Below are 16,499 nucleotides of genomic sequence, written 5' to 3'. Positions count from 1 at the left end.
GTCCCATCACACACTCCCGGGGTCAGACACAGAGTGAAACTCCCCCCACACCGTCCCATCACACACTCCCGGGGTCAGACACAGAGTGAAACTCCCTCCACACCGTCCCATCACACACTCCCGGGGTCACACACAGAGTGAATCTCCCTCCACACCGTCCCATCACACACTCCCGGGGTCAGACACAGAGTGAATCTCCCTCCACACCGTCCCATCACACACTCCCGGGGTCAGACACAGAGTGAATCTCCCTCCACACCGTCCCATCACACACTCCCGGGGTCAGACACAGAGTGAATCTCCCTCCACACCGTCCCATCACACAGTCCCGGGGTCAGACACAGAGTGAAACTCGCTCCACACCGTCCCATCACACACTCCTGGGGTCAGACACAGAGTGAATCTCCCTCCACACCGTCCCATCACACACTCCCGGGGTCAGACACAGAGTGAATCTCCCTCCACACCGTCCCATCACACACTCCCGGGGTCAGACACAGAGTGAATCTCCCTCCACACCGTCCCATCACACACTCCCGGGGTCAGACACAGAGTGAATCTCCCTCTACACCATCCCATCACACACTCCCGGGGTCAGACACAGAGTGAATCTCCCTCCACACCATCCCATCACACACTCCCGGGGTCAGACACAGAGTGAGACTCCCTCCACACCGTCCCATCACACACTCCCGGGGTCAGACACAGAGTGAATCTCCCTCTACACCATCCCATCACACACTCCCGGGGTCAGACACAGAGTGAATCTCCCTCCACACCATCCCATCACACACTCCCGGGGTCAGACACAGTGAAGTTCTGTCGGCACCAGCCTGTCGTTATTCCCACGTGGATTTCTGACATGCGATACCCTTGTGTTTGGATCACACAGGAACTCATGAGAGAACAAGCTCTGTGGAATCTCAACCAAGTGCAGACAATACAGATGGTTTGTCGAGCATTCCTGAGGATGGGGCGCTGGTGGCAACAGGAGATGGCGAGTCTCAGAGCAGTTCCCAGAAAGAAACCACCCAGGTACTGGGCCACATCCCGGTGTCCACACTGATTCCCTGGGCCTGAGTGCCATAAGTTCTTTCTCTACCCCTCCTCGCCCCCCCCACATCTGTGTAGGCTCTCTCCCCCTGCCTTCTCCATCCCTATGCACTCACTTCTCCCCTACCAGCTGTCCCCTCATGGTTTCTCGACCGTCTCGCCTCTCCTCCTGGGATCCTCCTGTGCGCGCCCCTGCTCGGTCTCAGTGTCGGGGCTCTGTGGATGTGTTGGTGTCTGCAGCTCCCTATCCCTCCTCACCCTGCTCTGTTTCCCATTGCAGACGACCCCTTTGGCTTTGAGCGCCTTGGCCCTGCTGGAACGCTGGAATCTCCGCCACTGCACTGCGTCCTCACCCTCCAGTGATCGTTGGCAGCCAGGGTGAGTCTGCCCTCCCACCTGGGGTACAGGACGTGTCTGTGCCACCTGTCACTGTCCTCCACATCCCACCTTCAAATCCCCTACAAGTTCTTGAAGGACCTTATAAGCCTCTATCAGATTTCCCGTTGGCCTCCGCTGCTCCAGAGGAAACAACCCAAGTTTGTCCAACCTTCTCATTTTAGCCCACGCCCTCTAATCCAGGCAACACCCTGGTGAACCTCGTCTGCATCCTCTCCAGCGCCCCTCACCCTTTCTTGTGATGGGGTAACCAGGATTATGTGAAATATTCCGGATGCAGCCTGACCAGAGGTTTAGAAAGCTTTTCAGCATAACTTCCCGACTCTTGAACTGTCCCTCGAGTAATAAAGGCAACACCTTCTTTACCTCCCTGTCAGCCGGTGTGGGCAACTTGCCACATTCAAATCTTTACCTCCTGTCAGCCGGTGCGGCCAACTTCAGGGAGAAGCAGTCTCCTCGTTGCTGATGATTGACACAAATGCACCTCAAGAATGCATTTCTACTCTGCTGCTCTCCCTCAACACTCATGACTGTCCAGCTAAGCACAGCTCAAACAGCATCTATAAATTTACCAATGAACTGCTGTCGTCAGAATCTCCAATGGCTACAAGGAGTTGCACAGGAGTGAGAAAACCTTGTTGTACATTGTAGTAATTTTATCTCCTTGCACCAAACTGCCACGACGAAATGTCACATCCTCTCCCCACACCCTTTACTCTGGCTTCTGCTCCACACCGACCTTTTCAGCTCAGATGGTCAGAATCATCAGCTGCTTTATCCTCCTGCACAGATGCTGCCTGATTTGCTGAGTTCCTCCAGCATTTTGTATGTGTTGCTCAGGATATCCAGCGTCTGCAGAATCTCACATCCTCTTGACCAGGGTTACCAGTGTTGATTCTGACTGGGATTGTGCCCTGGTTGCTGAGTTCTGCCTCCCTCCTCTTAGCCCTCAGCCTCACCCTGCCCTTCCTCTCTACCTCATTCTGCCTCACCCCAGTCCCTCTGCCTCACCCTGCACCCCCCGCTTCTCCCTGTCCCTCAGCCTCACCCTGCCCTTCCCTTCTACCTCATCTTGACCTTCTCCCTCACCCTGCCTTGTCCCTCTACCTACCCTGCCTGCCCCTCAACTCACTTCTCCGGCCTCCTGTTCCCCCACAGCTTCGACCTGATGCAGGAAATGATTGATGAACTCAAGCAGCAGCCCACCACGGCCGGGACCTCAGAACGAAGCCTGATTCAGGTACTCAGCCTGCGGCTCTGACTCTACCCCCCGCCCCCTGCCTCCCTCCATCATGCCCTCCCTCTCCCATCCCCTCCCTTCCCACCTCCTTCCCTGCCTGAAACTCATTCTCTCCCTCCCTGTTTGCCTCGCTCCCTTGCTCTCTCCCCCTCTGTTCCACTCGATCATTCTGGCTCCCCTCCCACCACTGTGGCTCGTTCTTTATGTCTGCCCAAACTCACCCCTCCCCTGAGACAGGACCCTTGGCTGCCATTTTGAGCAAGGGAGCTCCAGCTCACCCTAGGTCTCTGTGTGGGTGGTGGACTCAGAGTGAAGGACAGCTGACCCCGGCTGTCTGTGCTGGGAGTGGGAGGGGGAACAGAATTGGTGGGAGTTGTGGTGACCCCCCCCCTCCCCATGGCTGTCTGTAAAGGGATGGGGAGCTGGGTGGCAGATGAGGGACACTGTCCAGCTCTCTCTCTCTGTTGACAAGGTAAACTACTAATTTCTGCCTACACTATGTCCATCTCCCTCCACTCCCTGAACGTTCATGTGTCTGTCTAACAGCCTCTATGGAATCTGCCTCCATCCCCACCCCTGACAGCACATTCCGAGCACTGCATGTGAAAACAATCTGCAGTACACATCTCCTCTGAACTGTTCCCCGCTCACCTCAAATGCAAACCCTCTGCTGTTGACATTTCCACTCTGGGGATGAAGATACCAGCTATCCCCCTGTCTGCTCTGTCTTTACCCCTCATGATCTTATAAATCTTGATCACATCTCCCCTCGTCTCCACCACTCCAGAGAAAAACAACCCAAATTTCTCCCACCTCTCCTTCCAGCTCTGGCCCTCAAACCCAGGCAGCATCCTGGTGAACATCTTCTACATCCTCTCCAAACCCCCACACCCTCTCCAAAGCCCCCACACCCTCTCCAAAGCCCCCTACCCTCTCCAAAGCCCCTACACCCTCTCCAAAGCCCCCTACCCTCTCCAAAGCCCCCACACCCTCTCCAAAGCCCCCTACCCTCTCCAAATCCCCCACACCCTCTCCAAAGCCCCCACACCCTCTCCAAAACCCCCTACCCTCTCCAAATCCCCCACACCCTCTCCAAAGCCCCGACACGCTTCCTGTCGTGGGGCACCCAGAACTAAATGTAATACCCAGATGCAGCCGGTCCAGAGGTTTATGAAGCTGCAACATAACGTCCTGACTCTTGAACTCAGTGCCCCGTCTGATAAAGCCAAACACGCTGTTCGCCTCCCTTACCACCCTGTCAGCCTGTGTCGTCACCTTCAGGGAGCTGTAGACAGGGACCCCAGGATCCCTCGGTAGATCAATACTGTTAAAGGTCCTGCCGATAACTCTGTCCTGTCCCTTTACCTTTGACCTCTCAAAGTGCAACCCCTCACACTTGCCCGGATTAAACACCACATCGGCCTTTTCTCCACCTGTATCTGTCACTGATCTCTATCCCACTGTGTCCTTTGGCAACACTCAACACTGTCCACACCTCCACCAGTCCCCATTACAACGCCAGTGTTGTGTGCAAGCATACAAATCCACCTCCCTACATTGTCAGCCAGGTCATTTCCATTTATGACAGACAGCAGTGCTGTCGGTGAGATGGAAGTCCGAGTGCTGTCAGGGTGTTGGTGAGACGGGAGTCTGAGTGCTGTCAGGGTGTTGGTGAGACGGGAGTCTGAGTGCTGTCAGGGTGTTGGTGAGACCGGAGTCTGAGTGCTGTCAGGGTGTTGGTGAGACGGGAGTCTGAGTGCTGTCAGGGTGTTGGTGAGACGGGAGTCTGAGTGCTGTCAGGGTGTTGGTGAGACGGGAGTCTGAGTGCTGTCAGGGTGTTGGTGAGACGGGAGTCTGAGTGCTGTCAGGGTGTTGGTGAGACCGGAGTCTGAGTGCTGTCAGGGTGTTGGTGAGACGGGAGTCTGAGTGCTGTCAGGGTGTTGGTGAGACTGGAGTCTGAGTGCTGTCAGGGTGTTGGTGAGACTGGAGTCTGAGTGCTGTCAGGGTGTTGGTGAGACGGGAGTCTGAGTGCTGTCAGGGTGTTGGTGAGACGGGAGTCTGAGTGCTGTCAGGGTGTTGGTGAGACGGGAGTCTGAGTGCTGTCAGGGTGTTGGTGAGACGGGAGTCTGAGTGCTGTCAGGGTGTTGGTGAGACGGGAGTCTGAGTGCTGTCAGGGTGTTGGTGAGACGGGAGTCTGAGTGCTGTCAGGGTGTTGGTGAGACGGGAGTCTGAGTGCTGTCAGGGTGTTGGTGAGACGGGAGTCTGAGTGCTGTCAGGGTGTTGGTGAGACGGGAGTCTGAGTGCTGTCAGGGTGTTGGTGAGACGGGAGTCTGAGTGCTGTCAGGGTGTTGGTGAGACGGGAGTCTGAGTGCTGTCAGGGTGTTGGTGAGACTGGAGTCTGAGTGCTGTCAGGGTGTTGGTGAGACTGGAGTCTGAGTGCTGTCAGGGTGTTGGTGAGACGGGAGTCTGAGTGCTGTCAGGGTGTTGGTGAGACTGGAGTCTGGGTGCTGTCAGGGTGTTGGTGAGACGGGAGTCTGAGTGCTGTCAGGGTGTTGGTGAGACGGGAGTCTGAGTGCTGTCAGTGTGTTGGTGAGACGGGAGTCTGAGTGCTGTCAGGGTGTTGGTGAGACTGGAGTCTGAGTGCTGTCAGGGTGTTGGTGAGACTGGAGTCTGGGTGCTGTCAGGGTGTTGGTGAGACGGGAGTCTGAGTGCTGTCAGGGTGTTGGTGAGACGGGAGTCTGAGTGCTGTCAGGGTGTTGGTGAGACGGAGTCTGAGTGCTGTCAGGGTGTTGGTGAGACGGGAGTCTGAGTGCTGTCAGGGTGTTGGTGAGACGGAGTCTGAGTGCTGTCAGGGTGTTGGTGTGAGACGGGAGTCTGAGTGCTGTCAGGGTGTTGGTGAGACGGGAGTCTGAGTGCTGTCAGGGTGTTGGTGAGACGGGAGTCTGAGTGCTGTCAGGGTGTTGGTGAGACGGGAGTCTGAGTGCTGTCAGGGTGTTGGTGAGACGGGAGTCTCAGTGCTGTCAGGGTGTTGGTGAGACGGGAGTCTGAGTGCTGTCAGGGTGTTGGTGAGACGGGAGTCTGAGTGCTGTCAGGGTGTTGGTGAGACGGGAGTCTGAGTGCTGTCAGGGTGTTGGTGAGACGGGAGTCTGAGTGCTGTCAGGGTGTTGGTGAGACGGGAGTCTGAGTGCTGTCAGGGTGTTGGTGAGACGGGAGTCTGAGTGCTGTCAGGGTGTTGGTGAGACGGGAGTCTGAGTGCTGTCAGGGTGTTGGTGAGACGGGAGTCTGAGTGCTGTCAGGGTGTTGGTGAGACGGGAGTCTGAGTGCTGTCAGGGTGTTGGTGAGACGGGAGTCTGAGTGCTGTCAGGGTGTTGGTGAGACTGGAGTCTGAGTGCTGTCAGGGTGTTGGTGAGACGGGAGTCTGAGTGCTGTCAGGGTGTTGGTGAGACGGGAGTCTGAGTGCTGTCAGGGTGTTGGTGAGACTGGAGTCTGAGTGCTGTCAGGGTGTTGGTGAGACGGGAGTCTGAGTGCTGTCAGGGTGTTGGTGAGACTGGAGTCTGAGTGCTGTCAGGGTGTTGGTGAGACTGGAGTCTGAGTGCTGTCAGGGTGTTGGTGAGACGGGAGTCTGAGTGCTGTCAGGGTGTTGGTGAGACCGGAGTCTGAGTGCTGTCAGGGTGTTGGTGAGACCGGAGTCTGAGTGCTGTCAGGGTGTTGGTGAGACGGGAGTCTGAGTGCTGTCAGGGTGTTGGTGAGACGGGAGTCTGAGTGCTGTCAGGGTGTTGGTGAGACGGGAGTCTGAGTGCTGTCAGGGTGTTGGTGAGACGGAGTCTGAGTGCTGTCAGGGTGTTGGTGAGACGGGAGTCTGAGTGCTGTCAGGGTGTTGGTGAGACGGGAGTCTGAGTGCTGTCAGGGAGTCTGTTGGTGAGACGGAGTCTGAGTGCTGTCAGGGTGTTGGTGAGACGGGAGTCTGAGTGCTGTCAGGGTGTTGGTGAGACGGGAGTCTGAGTGCTGTCAGGGTGTTGGTGAGACGGAGTCTGAGTGCTGTCAGGGTGTTGGTGAGACGGAGTCTGAGTGCTGTCAGGGTGTTGGTGAGACGGAGTCTGAGTGCTGTCAGGGTGTTGGTGAGACGGAGTCTGAGTGCTGTCAGGGTGTTGGTGAGACGGGAGTCTGAGTGCTGTCAGGGTGTTGGTGAGACTGGAGTCTGAGTGCTGTCAGGGTGTTGGTGAGACGGGAGTCTGGGTGCTGTCAGGGTGTTGGTGAGACGGGAGTCTGAGTGCTGTCAGGGTGTTGGTGAGACTGGAGTCTGAGTGCTGTCAGGGTGTTGGTGAGACTGGAGTCTGAGTGCTGTCAGGGTGTTGGTGAGACGGGAGTCTGAGTGCTGTCAGGGTGTTGGTGAGACGGAGTCTGAGTGCTGTCAGGGTGTTGGTGAGACTGGAGTCTGAGTGCTGTCAGGGTGTTGGTGAGACGGAGTCTGAGTGCTGTCAGGGTGTTGGTGAGACGGGAGTCTGAGTGCTGTCAGGGTGTTGGTGAGACTGGAGTCTGAGTGCTGTCAGGGTGTTGGTGAGACGGGAGTCTGAGTGCTGTCAGGGTGTTGGTGAGACTGGAGTCTGGGTGCTGTCAGGGTGTTGGTGAGACGAGAGTCTGAGTGCTGTCAGGGTGTTGGTGAGACGGGAGTCTGAGTGCTGTCAGGGTGTTGGTGAGACGGGAGTCTGAGTGCTGTCAGGGTGTTGGTGAGACTGGAGTCTGGTGCTGTCAGGGTGTTGGTGAGACGGGAGTCTGAGTGCTGTCAGGGTGTTGGTGAGACGGGAGTCTGAGTGCTGTCAGGGTGTTGGTGAGACTGGAGTCTGAGTGCTGTCAGGGTGTTGGTGAGACGGGAGTCTGAGTGCTGTCAGGGTGTTGGTGAGACGGGAGTCTGAGTGCTGTCAGGGTGTTGGTGAGACGGGAGTCTGAGTGCTGTCAGGGTGTTGGTGAGACCGGAGTCTGAGTGCTGTCAGGGTGTTGGTGAGACGGGAGTCTGAGTGCTGTCAGGGTGTTGGTGAGACGGGAGTCTGAGTGCTGTCAGGGTGTTGGTGAGACTGGAGTCTGAGTGCTGTCAGGGTGTTGGTGAGACTGGAGTCTGGGTGCTGTCAGGGTGTTGGTGAGACGGGAGTCTGAGTGCTGTCAGGGTGTTGGTGAGACGGGAGTCTGAGTGCTGTCAGGGTGTTGGTGAGACGGGAGTCTGAGTGCTGTCAGGGTGTTGGTGAGACGGGAGTCTGAGTGCTGTCAGGGTGTTGGTGAGACGGGAGTCTGAGTGCTGTCAGGGTGTTGGTGAGACTGGAGTCTGAGTGCTGTCAGGGTGTTGGTGAGACGGGAGTCTGAGTGCTGTCAGGGTGTTGGTGAGACTGGAGTCTGGGTGCTGTCAGGGTGTTGGTGAGACGGGAGTCTGAGTGCTGTCAGGGTGTTGGTGAGACGGGAGTCTGAGTGCTGTCAGGGTGTTGGTGAGAACGGAGTCTGAGTGCTGTCAGGGTGTTGGTGAGACGGGAGTCTGAGTGCTGTCAGGGTGTTGGTGAGACTGGAGTCTGAGTGCTGTCAGGGTGTTGGTGAGACTGGAGTCTGAGTGCTGTCAGGGTGTTGGTGAGACGGGAGTCTGAGTGCTGTCAGGGTGTTGGTGAGACGGGAGTCTGAGTGCTGTCAGGGTGTTGGTGAGACGGGAGTCTGAGTGCTGTCAGGGTGTTGGTGAGACGGGAGTCTGAGTGCTGTCAGGGTGTTGGTGAGACGGGAGTCTGAGTGCTGTCAGGGTGTTGGTGAGATGGGAGTTTGAGTGCTGTCAGGGTGTTGGTGAGACCGGAGTCTGAGTGCTGTGACGGTGTTGGTGAGACGGGAGTCTGAGTGCTGTCAGGGTGTTGGTGAGACTGGAGTCTGAGTGCTGTCAGGGTGTTGGTGAGACTGGAGTCTGAGTGCTGTCAGGGTGTTGGTGAGACTGGAGTCTGAGTGCTGTCAGGGTGTTGGTGAGACGGGAGTCTGAGTGCTGTCAGGGTGTTGGTGAGACTGGAGTCTGAGTGCTGTCAGGGTGTTGGTGAGACGGGAGTCTGAGTGCTGTCAGGGTGTTGGTGAGACGGGAGTCTGAGTGCTGTCAGGGTGTTGGTGAGACGGGAGTCTGAGTGCTGTCAGGGTGTTGGTGAGACTGGAGTCTGAGTGCTGTCAGGGTGTTGGTGAGACCGGAGTCTGAGTGCTGTCAGGGTGTTGGTGAGACTGGAGTCTGGGTGCTGTCAGGGTGTTGGTGAGACGGGAGTCTGAGTGCTGTCAGGGTGTTGGTGAGACGGGAGTCTGAGTGCTGTCAGGGTGTTGGTGAGACGGGAGTCTGAGTGCTGTCAGGGTGTTGGTGAGACGGGAGTCTGAGTGCTGTCAGGGTGTTGGTGAGACTGGAGTCTGAGTGCTGTCAGGGTGTTGGTGAGACGGGAGTCTGAGTGCTGTCAGGGTGTTGGTGAGACTGGAGTCTGAGTGCTGTCAGGGTGTTGGTGAGACGGGAGTCTGAGTGCTGTCAGGGTGTTGGTGAGACGGGAGTCTGAGTGCTGTCAGGGTGTTGGTGAGACTGGAGTCTGAGTGCTGTCAGGGTGTTGGTGAGACTGGAGTCTGAGTGCTGTCAGGGTGTTGGTGAGATGGGAGTCTGGGTGCTGTCAGGGTGTTGGTGAGACGAGAGTCTGAGTGCTGTCAGGGTGTTGGTGAGACTGGAGTCTGGGTGCTGTCAGGGTGTTGGTGAGACTGGAGTCTGAGTGCTGTCAGGGTGTTGGTGAGATGGGAGTCTGGGTGCTGTCAGGGTGTTGGTGAGACGGGAGTCTGAGTGCTGTCAGGGTGTTGGTGAGACTGGAGTCTGGGTGCTGTCAGGGTGTTGGTGAGACGGGAGTTTGAGTGCTGTGACGGTGTTGGTGAGACGGGAGTCTGGGTGCTGTCAGGGTGTTGGTGAGACTGGAGTCTGGGTGCTGTCAGGGTGTTGGTGAGACTGGAGTCTGAGTGCTGTCAGGGTGTTGGTGAGACTGGAGTCTGGGTGCTGTCAGGGTGTTGGTGAGATGGGAGTTTGAGTGCTGTCAGGGTGTTGGTGAGACCGGAGTCTGAGTGCTGTCAGGGTGTTGGTGAGATGGGAGTCTGAGTGCTGTCAGGGTGTTGGTGAGACTGGAGTCTGGGTGCTGTCAGGGTGTTGGTGAGACTGGAGTCTGAGTGCTGTCAGGGTGTTGGTGAGATGGGAGTCTGGGTGCTGTCAGGGTGTTGGTGAGACGAGAGTCTGAGTGCTGTCAGGGTGTTGGTGAGACTGGAGTCTGGGTGCTGTCAGGGTGTTGGTGAGACGGGAGTTTGAGTGCTGTGACGGTGTTGGTGAGACTGGAGTCTGGGTGCTGTCAGGGTGTTGGTGAGACTGGAGTCTGGGTGCTGTCAGGGTGTTGGTGAGACTGGAGTCTCAGTGCTGTCAGGGTGTTGGTGAGACCGGAGTCTGAGTGCTGTCAGGGTGTTGGTGAGACTGGAGTCTGGGTGCTGTCAGGGTGTTGGTGAGACGGGAGTCTGAGTGCTGTCAGGGTGTTGGTGAGACCGGAGTCTGAGTGCTGTGACGGTGTTGGTGAGACCGGAGTCTGAGTGCTGTCAGGGTGTTGGTGAGACGGGAGTCTGAGTGCTGTCAGGGTGTTGGTGAGACCGGAGTCTGGGTGCTGTCAGGGTGTTGGTGAGACCGGAGTCTGGGTGCTGTCAGGGTGTTGGTGAGACAGGAGTCTCAGTGCTGTCAGGGTGTTGGTGAGACCGGAGTCTGAGTGCTGTGACGGTGTTGGTGAGACGAGAGTCTGAGTGCTGTCAGGGTGTTGGTGAGACGGGAGTCTGGGTGCTGTCAGGGTGTTGGTGAGACCGGAGTCTGGGTGCTGTCAGGGTGTTGGTGAGACGGGAGTCTGAGTGCTGTCAGGGTGTTGGTGAGACCGGAGTCTGAGTGCTGTCAGGGTGTTGGTGAGACTGGAGTCTGAGTGCTGTCAGGGTGTTGGTGAGACCGGAGTCTGGGTGCTGTGACGGTGTTGGTGAGACGAGAGTCTGAGTGCTGTCAGGGTGTTGGTGAGATGGGAGTTTGAGTGCTGTGACGGTGTTGGTGAGACGGGAGTCTGAGTGCTGTGACGGTGTTGGTGAGACCAGAGTCTGAGTTCTGTCAGGGTGTTGGTGAGACGGGAGTCTCAGTGCTGTCAGGGTGTTGGTGAGACGGGAGTCTGAGTGCTGTCAGGATGTTGGTGAGACAAGAGTCTGAGTGCTGTGACGGTGTTGGTGAGACTGGAGTCCGAGTTCTGTCAGGGTGTTGGTGAGACCGGAGTCTGGGTGCTGTCAGGGTGTTGGTGAGATGGCAGTCTGGGTGCTGTCAGGGTGTTGGTGAGATGGGAGTCTGAGTGCTGTCAGGGTGTTGGTGAGACGGGAGTCTGGGTGCTGTCAGGGTGTTGGTGAGACTGGAGTCTGGGTGCTGTCAGGGTGTTGGTGAGACTGGAGTCTGGGTGCTGTCAGGGTGTTGGTGAGACTGGAGTCTGGGTGCTGTCAGGGTGTTGGTGAGACGGGAGTCTGGGTGCTGTCAGGGTGTTGGTGAGACTGGAGTCTGGGTGCTGTCAGGGTGTTGGTGAGACGGGAGTCTGAGTGCTGTCAGGGTGTTGGTGAGACGGGAGTCTGAGTGCTGTCAGGGTGTTGGTGAGACTGGAGTCTGGGTGCTGTCAGGGTGTTGGTGAGACTGGAGTCTGAGTGCTGTCAGGGTGTTGGTGAGACTGGAGTCTGAGTGCTGTCAGGGTGTTGGTGAGACTGGAGTCTGAGTGCTGTGACGGTGTTGGTGAGACGGGAGTCTGGGTGCTGTCAGGGTGTTGGTGAGACGGGAGTCCGAGTGCTGTCAGGGTGTTGGTGAGACTGGAGTCTGGGTGCTGTCAGGGTGTTGGTGAGACGGGAGTCTGAGTGCTGTCAGGGTGTTGGTGAGACTGGAGTCTGAGTGCTGTGACGGTGTTGGTGAGACGGGAGTCTGAGTGCTGTCAGGGTGTTGGTGAGACTGGAGTCTGGGTGCTGTCAGGGTGTTGGTGAGACGGGAGTCTGAGTGCTGTCAGGGTGTTGGTGAGACGGGAGTCTGAGTGCTGTGACGGTGTTGGTGAGACGGGAGTCTGAGTGCTGTCAGGGTGTTGGTGAGACGGGAGTCTGGGTGCTGTCAGGGTGTTGGTGAGACGGGAGTCTGGGTGCTGTCAGGGTGTTGGTGAGACGGGAGTCTGAGTGCTGTGACGGTGTTGGTGAGACTGGAGTCTGGGTGCTGTCAGGGTGTTGGTGAGACGGGAGTCTGGGTGCTGTCAGGGTGTTGGTGAGACGGGAGTCTGAGTGCTGTCAGGGTGTTGGTGAGACGGGAGTCTGGGTGCTGTCAGGGTGTTGGTGAGACTGGAGTCTGGGTGCTGTCAGGGTGTTGGTGAGACGGGAGTCTGGGTGCTGTCAGGGTGTTGGTGAGACTGGAGTCTGGGTGCTGTCAGGGTGTTGGTGAGACGGGAGTCTGAGTGCTGTCAGGGTGTTGGTGAGACGGGAGTCTGAGTGCTGTCAGGGTGTTGGTGAGACTGGAGTCTGGGTGCTGTCAGGGTGTTGGTGAGACTGGAGTCTGAGTGCTGTCAGGGTGTTGGTGAGACTGGAGTCTGAGTGCTGTCAGGGTGTTGGTGAGACTGGAGTCTGGGTGCTGTGACGGTGTTGGTGAGACGGGAGTCTGAGTGCTGTCAGGGTGTTGGTGAGACGGGAGTCCGAGTGCTGTCAGGGTGTTGGTGAGACTGGAGTCTGGGTGCTGTCAGGGTGTTGGTGAGACGGGAGTCCGAGTGCTGTCAGGGTGTTGGTGAGACTGGAGTCTGGGTGCTGTGACGGTGTTGGTGACACGGGAGTCTGAGTGCTGTCAGGGTGTTGGTGAGACTGGAGTCTGGGTGCTGTCAGGGTGTTGGTGAGACGGGAGTCTGAGTGCTGTCAGGGTGTTGGTGAGACGGGAGTCTGAGTGCTGTGACGGTGTTGGTGAGACTGGAGTCTGAGTGCTGTCAGGGTGTTGGTGAGACGGGAGTCTGGGTGCTGTCAGGGTGTTGGTGAGACGGGAGTCTGGGTGCTGTCAGGGTGTTGGTGAGACGGGAGTCTGAGTGCTGTGACGGTGTTGGTGAGACTGGAGTCTGGGTGCTGTCAGGGTGTTGGTGAGACGGGAGTCTGGGTGCTGTCAGGGTGTTGGTGAGACGGGAGTCTGAGTGCTGTCAGGGTGTTGGTGAGACGGGAGTCTGAGTGCTGTCAGGGTTTTGGTGAGACGGGAGTCTGAGTGCTGTCAGGGTGTTGGTGAGACGGGAGTCTGAGTGCTGTCAGGGTGTTGGTGAGACGGGAGTCTGAGTGCTGTCAGGGTGTTGGTGAGACGGGAGTCTGGGTGCTGTCAGGGTGTTGGTGAGACGGGAGTCTGGGTGCTGTCAGGGTGTTGGTGAGACTGGAGTCTGGGTGCTGTCAGGGTGTTGGTGTGACGAGAGTCTCAGTGCTGTCAGGGTGTTGGTGAGACCGGAGTCTGAGTGCTGTCAGGGTGTTGGTGAGACTGGAGTCTGAGTGCTGTCAGGGTGTTGGTGAGACGGGAGTCTGAGTGCTGTCAGTGTGTTGGTGAGACGAGAGTCTGAGTGCTGTCAGGGTGTTGGTGAGACGGGAGTCTGAGTGCTGTCAGGGTGTTGGTGAGACGGGAGTCTGGGTGCTGTCAGGGTGTTGGTGAGACGGGAGTCTGAGTGCTGTCAGGGTGTTGGTGAGACGGGAGTGTGAGTACTGTCAGGGTGTTGGTGAGACGGGAGTCTGAGTGCTGTCAGGGTGTTGGTGAGACTGGAGTCTGGGTGCTGTCAGGGTGTTGGTGAGACGGGAGTCTGAGTGCTGTCAGGGTGTTGGTGAGACTGGAGTCTGGGTGCTGTCAGGGTGTTGGTGAGACTGGAGTCTGGGTGCTGTCAGGGTGTTCGTGAGACGGGAGTGTGAGTGCTGTCAGGGTGTTGGTGAGACGGGAGTGTGAGTACTGTCAGGGTGTTGGTGAGACGGGAGTCTGAGTGCTGTCAGGGTGTTGGTGAGACTGGAGTCTGGGTGCTGTCAGGGTGTTGGTGAGACGGGAGCCTGAGTGCTGTCAGGGTGTTGGTGAGACTGGAGTCTGGGTGCTGTCAGGGTGTTGGTGAGACTGGAGTCTGGGTGCTGTCAGGGTGTTGGTGAGACTGGAGTCTGAGTGCTGTCAGGGTGTTGGTGAGACGGGAGTCTGAGTGCTGTCAGGGTGTTGGTGAGACGGGAGTCTGGGTGCTGTCAGGGTGTTGGTGAGACTGGAGTCTGGGTGCTGTCAGGGTGTTGGTGAGACTGGAGTCTGGGTGCTGTCAGGGTGTTGGTGAGACTGGAGTCTGGGTGCTGTCAGGGTGTTGGTGAGACTGGAGTCTGAGTGCTGTCAGGGTGTTGGTGAGACGGGAGTCTGTGTGCTGTCAGGGTGTTGGTGAGACTGGAGTCTGAGTGCTGTCAGGGTGTTGGTGAGACGGGAGTCTGGGTGCTGTCAGGGTGTTGGTGAGACCGGAGTCTGAGTGCTGTCAGGGTGTTGGTGAGACTGGAGTCTGGGTGCTGTCAGGGTGTTCGTGAGACGGGAGTGTGAGTACTGTCAGGGTGTTGGTGAGACGGGAGTCTGGGTGCTGTCAGGGTGTTGGTGAGACGGGAGTCTGAGTGCTGTCAGGGTGTTGGTGAGACGGGAGTCTGAGTGCTGTCAGGGTGTTGGTGAGACGGGAGTCTGGGTGCTGTCAGGGTGTTGGTGAGACGGGAGTCTGAGTGCTGTCAGGGTGTTGGTGAGACGGGAGTCTGGGTGCTGTCAGGGTGTTGGTGAGACGGGAGTCTGGGTGCTGTCAGGGTGTTGGTGAGACGGGAGTCTGAGTGCTGTGGGCAGTTCTGCTCGCCCAGCTACAGGAAGTGTGTGTTTAAGCTGGGAGGGTGCAGAGAAGATTGCCCGGAACCCGAGGCCTTTTGTTACAAGGAGAGACTGGACAGTTTGGGGAATCCAGAACCAAAGGGCACTGGTGTTCACGGTGAGAGGGAGGAAGTTTAATGGAGACTCGAGGGCAGCTTTTTCATGCAGAGGTAAGGGTGGTCCATCACTGGAATGAGGCTCCGGGGAAGTGTAAGTGCTGGAGGTTGGTGGATTGTACAACACCGGGAGAGATACATGCAGAGGGAAGGTTCAGTGGGATGTCGTCCAACTGAAGGCTGAGGGGACTGATCTGGACTGGGTCAGTGTGGATCAGAGGGGTTGTTTCTGTCCGTCTGTCTGAATATTTCACTGGACCCACCCTCCGTTTCTCACATAACAGGTGCTCCCAGTGAGCCACCCTCTGCCTGAGAATGTTGCCCATTTGGTCTCTATTAAGCTTCTTTCTCCCTTCTCACCTTAAAAAACCTGTGCCCTTTGGATCCCGGGGGGAGGGAGGCAGCCACCTCCCTGATGGGTCTCCCCTTCTTGTTGCAGACGGAGGGCAGGGACACACTGCCCATCCAGGGGAAACAAGGGAGCAGAGCGGGAGCACAAATGGACGGCCAGCAGCAAGAGAGTGGGTTGGACTCCACACCTCACTGTCACCCTGACCCACAGCCCCAGGCGCAAACACCGGATGCTACAAGGAGGGGTTGCACCAAGACGCTCTGACATGCGCCCAGGAGCTGTCCACCAGGGAGGCAGGAGGGCACAGTCCCAGTGAGTAGTGATCACCCTGTTCTCCCATTGCTGTTACTGCTGAATAATCTACCAATAAATGAATGATCAGATACCTTCCCTCTATTGTCATGATTATCATCCAGCAGGATAATGTCACTCCACACCGTCCCATCACACACTCCCGGGGTCAGACACAGAGTGAAGCTCCCTCCACACCGTCCCATCACACACTCCCGGGGTCAGACACAGAGTGAATCTCCCTCCACACTGTCCCATCACACACTCCCGGGGTCAGACACAGAGTGAAACTCCCTCCACACCGTCCCATCACACACTCCCGGGGTCAGACACGAGTGAAAATCCCTCCACACCGTCCCATCACACACTCCCGGGGTCAGACACAGAGTGAATCTCGCTCCACACTGCCCCATCACACACTCCCGGAGTCAGACACAGAGTGAATCTCCCTCCACACTGTCCCATCACACACACCCAGGGTCAGGCACAGAGTGAATCTCCCTCCACACCGTCCCATCACACACTCCCGGGGTCAGACACAGAGTGAATCTCCCTCCACACCGTCCCATCACACACTCCAGGAGTCAGACACAGAGTGAATCTCCCTCCACACCGTCCCATCAGACACTCCCGGGGTCAGACACAGAGTGAAACTCCCTCCACACCCCCCATCACACACTCCCGGAGTCAGACACAGAGTGAATCTCCCTCCACACCGACCCATCACACACTCCTGGGGTCAGACACAGACTGAAGCTCCCGCCACACCGTCCCATCACACAATTCCAGGTTCAGAAACAGACTGAAACTCCCTCCACACCGTCCCATCACACACTCCCGGGGTCAGACACAGAGTGAATCTCCCTCCGCACCGTCTATCAGACACTCCCGGGGTCAGACACAGAGTGAATCTCCCTCCACACAGTCACATCACACACTCCTGGGATCAGACACGGAGTGAAGTTCCCTCCACACCGTCCCATCACACACTCCCGGGGTCAGACACTGAGTGAATCTCCCTCCGCACCGTCTATCAGACACTCCCGGGGTCAGACACAGAGTGAATCTCCCTCCACACAGTCCCATCACACACTCCCGGGATCAGACACAGAGTGAAGTTCCCTCCACATCGTC

General features: G+C 57.4%; 1 protein-coding gene across 1 annotated transcript in view; it reads left to right on the top strand.

Moving 5' to 3' along the window:
• LOC134354422 (inactive serine/threonine-protein kinase TEX14-like) overlaps nt 1–15,448 on the top strand; it is a 59,665-nt gene extending 44,217 nt beyond the window's left edge. Inside the window, exons 16-19 of the mRNA XM_063063427.1 lie at nt 893–1,035; nt 1,334–1,431; nt 2,608–2,689; nt 15,162–15,448. Coding sequence (XP_062919497.1) covers nt 893–1,035; nt 1,334–1,431; nt 2,608–2,689; nt 15,162–15,338 — 500 coding nt within the window. The 3' untranslated portion in view covers nt 15,339–15,448. The remainder of the gene's footprint in view (nt 1–892; nt 1,036–1,333; nt 1,432–2,607; nt 2,690–15,161) is intronic.
• The last annotated feature ends 1,051 nt before the right edge of the window (nt 15,449–16,499 follow it).

Source organism: Mobula hypostoma, chromosome 11 (genome assembly GCF_963921235.1).
Source record: "Mobula hypostoma chromosome 11, sMobHyp1.1, whole genome shotgun sequence".
Taxonomy (NCBI): domain Eukaryota; kingdom Metazoa; phylum Chordata; class Chondrichthyes; order Myliobatiformes; family Myliobatidae; genus Mobula; species Mobula hypostoma.
The sequence above is the reverse complement of the archived record's forward strand: the minus strand, read 5'-3'. Positions and strand labels throughout refer to the sequence as shown.